We start from the raw sequence: 8,384 nt of genomic DNA on the forward strand, positions 1-8,384 counted from the left end.
CGCAACAATACAATACAGTACATCCTGATTTAGAGCTTTCGCAACAGCTACAGCCAAAACGGCCCTCAAACATGAACGAAACAATGCCAGAGCTTGCGACTTTGTAAAAAGGAATCGCTGCCTACCTGAGTGGAGACTTGACGCGGCGGCATGGGACGCACTTCGTCAGCGTGTTCGCTGCACGATCACAATCGTAGTCCCGTTTGAAAATGCGACTCCTGGCGCTCTAATATTCCCATTCTTTGCCAGTGCCATCGATGAATTGCAGATGAAACAAACTTTGCATGAAAATTAAAAAAAAAAGATCCATGGCAAGAACTCTGATCGCAAGCTGCAAGTGCAGACAGCCGAGCGCTAACAACCTCCGGTGATGCAGGTCCCGTGCAGCCGTCGCCGTAGGTTAAAGGTCACCTGCTTTGTTATATTATTTTATTTTTTTCAAATTTGGATTCCGCTGACTTTCATAACCACTGACGATATTTTTAGAAATAACAAACTTAGGTAAGAAACCACACGGAAATTTTTGATTCAGCCAAGAACTTGCTTTGTAATTGGCAACTCACTCAATTTGCCGTCTGGCACCTGGCCACGGTGCACCTTTTACATCCTGAGTCCACGGTCCGCCGTCCATTTTTCAGTGGCCCGTAACATGACCAAAAAAAAGAAAAACTAAAATGAAATTTGACCATGGCCGCAAGGTTAGTTAGAAAAGGTGAAGGTGGGCAGAGTGAGAAGAAAGGTTGTACAGCACCGTCAAACTTTTCTCCATATTGGAAGACACAAATAAAGCATTTGCGATTAAAAGAACGACACCGTTTATTTTCAAAAGCATGTAGTGAATAACGGTCATTCCATTTTCGAAGCAAAACTAGTTCCTTCCACTTGGTGCTCGATGGCTGATTGATGAAGACATCGCATGAATGATCTTCAACAAACGGTTTGAAAAATGGTCACTTGACTCCAGTTTGTTCTTTTTTGGGTTCTTAATGCGGAGACGATGCCATTCGGCTGCTGTTCGGGACTCTGCGAGGCTGTCGGCCAACCCGAAAACGTCCTCAAGTATCGGCCTGAGCGTCTTGAACAGAAAGCCGATGAAATGAACTAGACAATACAAACAATGTCCACTTGCTCTCTTGACTTGACGAATTTTCAAGCGGCCCTTTCGTCCTTCCGTATTTCTGCGTGCGGCCCTCCAACGACAAAGCTTCTTTGTACATGCCGATTAAGAACCGACCACCGACTTCCAGACATGAGCTGCACATTCGTTAAGGTGTTCTGACCCCGGCACGGGTGGAGTCAATTTCCAGGGTTTGCGCCCCCCGCCCGGCGCGTGCTCTTTCGTGACCCAAAATTGCGCGTGTGGCATCAGAGGGCAACGCGGCTACTCCTGTAGCTCTGGATGAGGGCGATCAATTCGGTGACCTCCGACACGTGCGGGTAGGCGTTCATCACTCCCTCGACCGCGTCCTTGGGGTAGAGCGTGCTCAGCTTGCTCCTCATCTCGTCGCGCAGCTCGCCGGACGGGCCGCCCGGACGCCGGCCGAGGCCCCGCGCGTCCCCGGGCAGGCTTTGGCTCTGCTCGCGGACGGGCCGCCCAAAGTGGTCCTTCTCCCAAAAGACGAAGGGAGGATCCCACCGATGTAGGGGCGCGGCCGGGCAGGAGGCACACGCGGGGGGGCGGGCGTCGGCGTCGGCCCGACAGCGACCGCACGTGCAGCGGGCGCACGCTGACCGCTCGCGGCTATTGTGAGGAAAGCGGCAAGTTGCCGCAAAGCTTTGGCCGGTGCCGCCGCGGGAGCCCGGAAGGGAGTAGTCGTCGTGGCCCAGGCTCCAGCTGGCCACGCCGCTGCTGTCGCTGTAGGGGGGCCGGCTGGTGTGGCGGGGCCCATCCGGGACGTAGAGTCTGGACACGCAGCTGTCCAGCGAGCCGAAAGCCTCGTCCGCTTCCGCGTCGGGCCGGGCCGGCGGGCCTCTCCGAGAGACGGAACGCTCGCTGCGCAGAGGCTCGCTGGTGTCGGTGGAGGGGGAGGGGGGATGCGCTTTGTAGTTGGACGTCTTGGCTCGGTCTCTGAGCTCATCGGCCACAGACAGCTGCGATCGGTTGGTCCTCTCGGGGTGGTAGAACTTGCACTTGACGCCATATGTGCATTTCTTGCCTGAAAGAAAGCAGGCGTGCGCGTCAGCCTCGCGACAGCGGCCGGCTGCTCGTGACCGCACGGCGCGTACGATTTCTACGCAACGTATCGCTCAATCCCTCCACACTCCGACCGCAGCATTTCGGATGCCGATTGCGCTTCGGATCTCATCCGGCGGTGGCGGTCGACGACGTGAACGCGGGGACTTTGGACCCACCGTAAGGACAGTGCTGCGGTTTGTTGTCCACATTTTTGGGCTTCTTTCGGAGGAAATCATCAATGGCGGGGCCGTTTCGACCCAAAGGATCATCCGGAGGCATGAACCTGTCGAAGCGCAAATGAATGGGCGGGATCCATCGGGATCGGCTCCGCGCCGTCGCCCCGGCCTGCCAATCCAGCGTCCGCCGGCACGGCTCTTACTTGTCATTGGCGAAGGTGTACATCAGCAGCCGCTCCTCGATGAATTTTTTCCACTGGGGATTCTCCATCTGAAGGTCCCGGTAGTTGTCGTTGGACACGATGATGCCGTCGATGTCGTAAGCCAGCCTCACGATGTAGCGGTCGTCGTAGCACACCACCCTCTTGCCGTTGACGCAACGCGACGGCGTGTACGCCAAGATCTTCCTCCTCTCCAGCTCGTGGAGGATGTGTTGATCTGTCGGGCGCAAGGAGAGCGCCGGAGCCTCGAGTCACCTTTTCTGTGTGCTACGCTGCGCCGTCGTTCTCCTTGCAAGTTCTTTCAAGAATCTTTGTGGAGGTCGACGTACAATTTTGGTCAATTTCTGATTTTAGTTTTTTTCTCCCCACATATCAATGCGCTCTCTCGTGAGTCTGTTTTTTTTTTTTTTAATGATTTATTTATTTATTTTGGGGGGGAAATTATTGACCAATATAAAATGTTGAAAATGACAATGCATGATCATGACTCAACAAATGTTTTGTTTTGGGGGTTTTTTGGGGGGGGGGGTTCCTGGAAAGTGCTGCTTTTGGAGTTGACGGCAGTCGAATGAAAAACCAAAACGCCTGCAGATTCTGTGGTTGCGTTGCCGTCACTCCGCAGGTGGGCGCAGTCAGGCTTGAAAAATTCTTGCTTTAAAAAAAAAAAAACGGCTGTCATGTTGCAATGACGGGTCATGTGACTACCTGCGATCGGGGCCTCGGGGTGCGGATGCTCCTTCCTCCACATGGGAACGAACACGGTGATGTCTCGCAGTCCCTTTTCCCAAAACCAGTTCACTGCCATCTGGAGGCCCTGACACGAAAACACCTTCTTGTCTCCATGGCTTCACACACACACACACACACACACACACACATAGTGAACAAAAGCACAAAACTGAGCGCATATATATATATATATATATATAAATGTGTGTGTGTGTGTGTGTGTGCGCGCTTCCTCCTTTCATAAGGCAGCAGCCAGCTCAACAGTGACACTTCTGCAAAATAGCAGTAAAGGATTCCATCCCAAAAAAGGTCAAGCTGAATTGATTGAAAGATTGAAGAAGTGACCAACTGGCATGTCCACATGATGGGACACAAAATGGAACACGCTAGGTCGCAGGTTAGCGTAGTCAGTGAAAATAAAGTCAGAGCAACCAAATGAGATGACATTCCAAAACGTGACAAAGGAGATGCTTATTCACAGTTTGAACATGCGTCCGCACCAGCAGAATGGACATTTTATGGGGCGGGATTTTGCACCCGCGTGGTGTCTGACGACGTCGCGTTGAAGAAGAGTGACGACGCACTGCAGGATTTCTTGCGTTGAATCGCAACAGCTGACGACAACGGCAAAAACAAAGTCCTCCCGTCAACGGTGGCGGTCCGGCGTGCCCCTACGCAGCTAGGTCTTCAAATACTTGAAAGTGAAATCAAAAGTTCCTCCAGCTCGAAAGAATGCCGAGCTCCCCGTGGGCGTTCAAGAGCAAAAGGGAGAGAGGGTCAAAGGCATGAGCACAATTTCAAAGAGGCGGAGGCCGGATTCATGATTGAAGTGGGGGAACACATAAAATTGCTTGTTCCACCTTTTCATAAAGGGAAAGTAGTAAAAGAACATGCCATTGTAATGCGGTGCAGTCAGTATTTCCATGGGTTTACACTGCCGCTGTTACGTTTAACCAAAAAAAAAGTTCAAGAATAATGTGCAGCTCTCCAAATAGTTGCAATTGCTTTGGTTCTTCCTTATCATGAAGGTGTCGGGTAAGCATAAAGGTGTGACCGAGAACAATTTGGCGCTCCTTTCCCAACAACTTCCTTGTTCGACTCATGTTGATCACGCAGACACAACTGTTACAAGCGTTGGGTTACATGTTTGTGAGACGGTTGATGGAATGCGTCGGCGACTTAAAAGTGACACTTTCCCCTGTGTGCAGTCGCTTGAAGAAGAAAAATCGAAGCAAACAACATGTTTTCACTTCCTGCTACTGTAAAGAGGAAGCAAAGTTGGATACGAACTGAAAGAACAAACACTGAAACGGATATAAGGCAAGTTTCACAAAGAACAAAAAGAAAAACCTGATTATAATGTCTGTGAACCTAACTTGTCAAGCTTTAATTGATTACTGTGGTCGAAATATCGTGGCCCGCATGCCAAAGAGTGATCCCACTTTTTAGCTCTGCGTTCGCTTTTAAAAGTAGCGACTCAGGAAAGACATTTCCACTGACTGGGTTGAATAACTACCCACTGTGACACTAGCTTCGACTAGCGACATGGCAAATTATCTTTGCATCGTTCGCTGGGAATTAAAAACGTACACACACACACCACGGTGCCCCGACCTACGAGTTTTTCGTGATTTTGAGATAAGAGCATTCAATGGCGGCCGCGATTCCACTCACTGAACTCTTCTCGACGTAAAAGAAGCCCCAAGCTGTTTAAGTTTGCAGTCAAACTGAATAGAAAGCAAAGAGGATGACACCAGAAAAGGACCTGAAACAAAGGCCGGGCTAACGTGCCCTGAAAAACGATGTTGACATGCTAACCGTTAGCATCGCGAGTCACCTTTTTGAACTCTTGAGGCAAAGGGCAGAGCAAGTGTAGACAGACACGATCAGGAAACCGGCAGGCCTATACTGTATTCTTGTTCCTCTCCAAAACAAGAGCAACACCACGGAAAATTGGAGTCGCTGAGAACGGGGACAACGTGAATATGAAGAAGAGCCACTTTGCTCCGAGTTTGTCAGTCTGACTGTACGATACTGCCCGCGGTGGCCAAAATGTGCACAGCAGAAGAAGTTGGATGACTTGAAGTATGTCATCACGATCCACAAACTGTTTAATGCTTTCACATTACATTTAATGACGTTTTTTTTTTTAAATAGAAAGTGGGATCGAACAACTCAACGTGAGACTTTGGTGAAAAGGTTCACGAGAAATTTCAGTAGGTTCCGACATCAAAATAAATGGTCATTCTGTACACCCCCCCCCCCCCCCGCCCCAGAGCGTATATTATTATATTATGAGCGAGGGTGGGTCGGCATCCAATCAGGGCACACGCAAGCATATTTGTCGAAAGCATCTTGGCAGGAGCCGACTCACCTCATGGCAACATTGCTTCCATCCAAGACGACGGGCCTGAAGGCGAGAGCGCCGTCTTGATCCAGCGCCGGCGTGGCGGGTCCGGGGCTGCAGCCTCTCGACACCAGCTTGGGACTGCACGGGACGCTTCTGTCACTGCGAAGGCGGCAGGTCTTGATTAGCTCTTCTAGAATGTCGTTGGTCTGGGCGTCACTGTGGAGGCTCTTCAGCACCCTATCGATGTCCTCGTGCGAGTAGCCCAGCTTGAGAAAACGCTCCACTTTGGCGTGCTGCTTTCGGAGCTCCATGTCCCGCTTCGGGGAGACGTCGAAAATCTTCTTCTCGCACTGTCGGAAAGCCTCTTGCGCTCGCTTCCTCCGCGGCGATCGGCCTGCGTATCGGAACGGTTCAAAGTGAAGAATTCCATTCGATATGGTGCGGCTCAGTTCGACTTTTTTTTTTGGCTCACATACGTTCGAATGAGCTCGTCAAGACCGTCAACGAGGCTTGCGAGGCATCAGCTCAACTAGTTTCTTGGGTGCCATTCACATGGCATGTCAGAATCGGAATTAGAAGCGAAATGATAAAGCGGCAGACTCCCTTCAGGCCCAACATCTTGTACAAAGTCTTCCAGGAAGTGAAGATGCTGTTATAGCATATCCATTTAAAAAAAAAAAAACTTCTAAGATGCGCTCATACTTTGTCCCAATACTTTTGTCACTTTGATTGCTTCTTCTCCAAATCAAGGTGGTTTTATTTGTAATTCAGATTTTTCTTGTTGTTTTAAATCAAACAATCCAATGCTTGGAATTGGTTGACGGTGGCCCGGATGCGGCCACTGATCAATCCAAGATCGTGTCATTAGCCAAGTAGGAGTCGTAGGTCAAATAAAACAAACCAAAAGAGAAAAGTGGCCGCATTCATCAGGATGCCGCGTGAAGTGTCATGGGCAGACGTATGAAGTCGTCGGGTGGATAAGCCACGCGACGTGATGACTAAACGGGTTTCACTGCACAAACACAGAAAACAACCCAAACAAATCCCGTTCTTATCTCCCAGATAAAATCTTGCCATCGGCTTGAAGCATTTGACACGAGCGCGTGCTCTGTGTCACTTCAAGTACGAGGAAGACAAAAGCATGAAAAATGTTGGCTTTTCTAGCCCCAAACGATTCCATGAAGACATTCTGCAGGGGAAAAATCCCGAGCCAAAGCAAAAGTGGCCTCAAAGTGCTCACACTCGCTCACTTGCATGTACACGACACGTAACGTGACCCCCAACTCACCGTTACAACAATGACAACTCCCAAACGGACTCGGCTTCACGTCGAAAAGAATTCCATCAAACAATTTCGGAGCGGAATTTGGTGGGGTCCTTCTCCATCTGAGAACGTAGGCCGGATGACGGGGGCGATTTGGAGCGTCTCGATGGCTTGCTGTGCCTCGGCGCTCTGAGCAACGCGGCCGTCATCGTGAGCGACTCTTATAACTCAGAGGAGGAAGTAGCTGCTGAGAGCGGTAGAAGAAGGAAAAAAAAAAAAAAGAAAAGCAAATTTGCACTCACTTCCTCGTCAGGACTCAGCCCGAGGGGTTTATTTTCCCTTTGAGCTCTTCCTGGTAGGGTGCCATCAACATTTACTGAAAGGTTGCAACTCACCCGGAACTGGTTTGCTTTTTTTTTTTTTTCTCTTCTTCTTTTGAATCGAAACCACAACAAAGACCGTTTCACCACACTTCAATCTTTTTCTTCAAGCGGCACGGCAATGCTGATAAAACAACCGCACTCATTTGCTCCCTCCGAGCCAGGATTTTCAAACCCTTGGGCCGGAAGGTGATGAGCCCCCCCCCCTCCCCCCTGGCCCCGGACGGAGGGTCAGCAAATTTCACAAGTGAATAAAGACATGAAATATTCACGTTGGAAACGAAAACGACGGCTGCGCCGTTGCCCTTCCCTCAGTGGATTCACGGATGAGAAGGCGCGTTTGCCGGACAGGGTCAAGCGGGGCCGAGAACCGGCTTCCAATTTCAACTGGCTTTCCCGTGACTGTTTAACAAGCTCATCGAGTGGGGAAGTTTCCTGAATCGAGAAGTGATCGGACTGGAGTTGTAGGTTCTTTTCTTTTCTTTTCTGAGGTGAAAGTATGGCGTGACTGTCAAAGACAGAAAAGAACCCCGGGCAAAGTTTACGCTACTCAGAGACAGGGAAGTAAGCTGACTCACAATGAAAGTGCACTTTAAGTCTTATCTAGCGAGCGGGATGTTCAAAGTTCTCCGGAGCGTTCATCCGATTTGCTGTGTCGTGCTCACACGGTGTTTGTGGAGTCAAGTTGGAGCCAATGACAAAATAAGCAATGCATTGGCAAACATCAAGTGTTCATTAAAAAATGGAATATGTTATAATGGTAGGGCACTGGTTGGAATAGTTAATTGTAGTACAACAGTAGATTGGGTGGGGCAAAACAAAAACCTTTGGCATGACTTTTTGGTGAGGCATCCATTTTTCCAGTTCGCGGTTCCCTCACCAACAAACGAGACACAAATTCTAACATGGAGCCAGCCGGGCATCTTTAGATAGAGAATAAAGGTTGCGACAAAGTCCGTTTCCGCAGACAGCTTGCGGAGAGACGGACGCAGGGGCAAGATGGAGCGTCGGCGTTTTGTTTTGGCGGTGCTTAAAAGAGCGCCACTTTCAAGGCTGATACGCCTTGAAATGGGGAACAGGTTGTGAAA

The 8,384-nt window shown here is 50.0% G+C and overlaps 1 protein-coding gene across 1 annotated transcript; it reads right to left on the reverse strand.

Moving 5' to 3' along the window:
* Positions 1-798: 798 nt before the first annotated feature.
* LOC147187327 (endoribonuclease ZC3H12A-like) lies at positions 799-7,304 on the reverse strand. Its single transcript, XM_086100154.1, has 6 exons — positions 6,941-7,304; positions 5,677-6,046; positions 3,279-3,418; positions 2,556-2,790; positions 2,353-2,459; positions 799-2,156 (listed from the first exon to the last, which is right to left on the reverse strand). Exons 2-6 carry the CDS (start codon positions 5,961-5,963, stop codon positions 1,366-1,368), a joined length of 1,560 nt encoding a protein of 519 aa, XP_085956280.1. The 5' UTR covers positions 5,964-6,046; positions 6,941-7,304; the 3' UTR covers positions 799-1,365.
* Between the last annotated feature and the right edge of the window lie 1,080 nt (positions 7,305-8,384).

This window comes from Hippocampus guttulatus, chromosome 20, assembly GCF_054856545.1.
Source record: "Hippocampus guttulatus isolate MCC_2025c chromosome 20, RoL_Hgut_1.0, whole genome shotgun sequence".
Lineage (NCBI taxonomy): Eukaryota > Metazoa > Chordata > Actinopteri > Syngnathiformes > Syngnathidae > Hippocampus > Hippocampus guttulatus.

What these genes read in the sequence shown, in the direction of transcription:
- LOC147187327 (XM_086100154.1), bottom strand. Translation starts at nt 5,963, where the DNA reads ATGGAGCTCCGAAAGCAGCACGCCAAAGTGGAGCGTTTTCTCAAGCTG. An exon ending in CCCCGAGGCCCCGATCGCAG is followed by an intron (nt 2,791 to 3,278) that starts GTAGTCACATGA and finishes TGCGCCCGACAG; the next exon opens with ATCAACACATCCTCCACGAG. An exon ending in ACCGCAGCACTGTCCTTACG is followed by an intron (nt 2,157 to 2,352) that starts GTGGGTCCAAAG and finishes GCTTTCTTTCAG; the next exon opens with GCAAGAAATGCACATATGGC.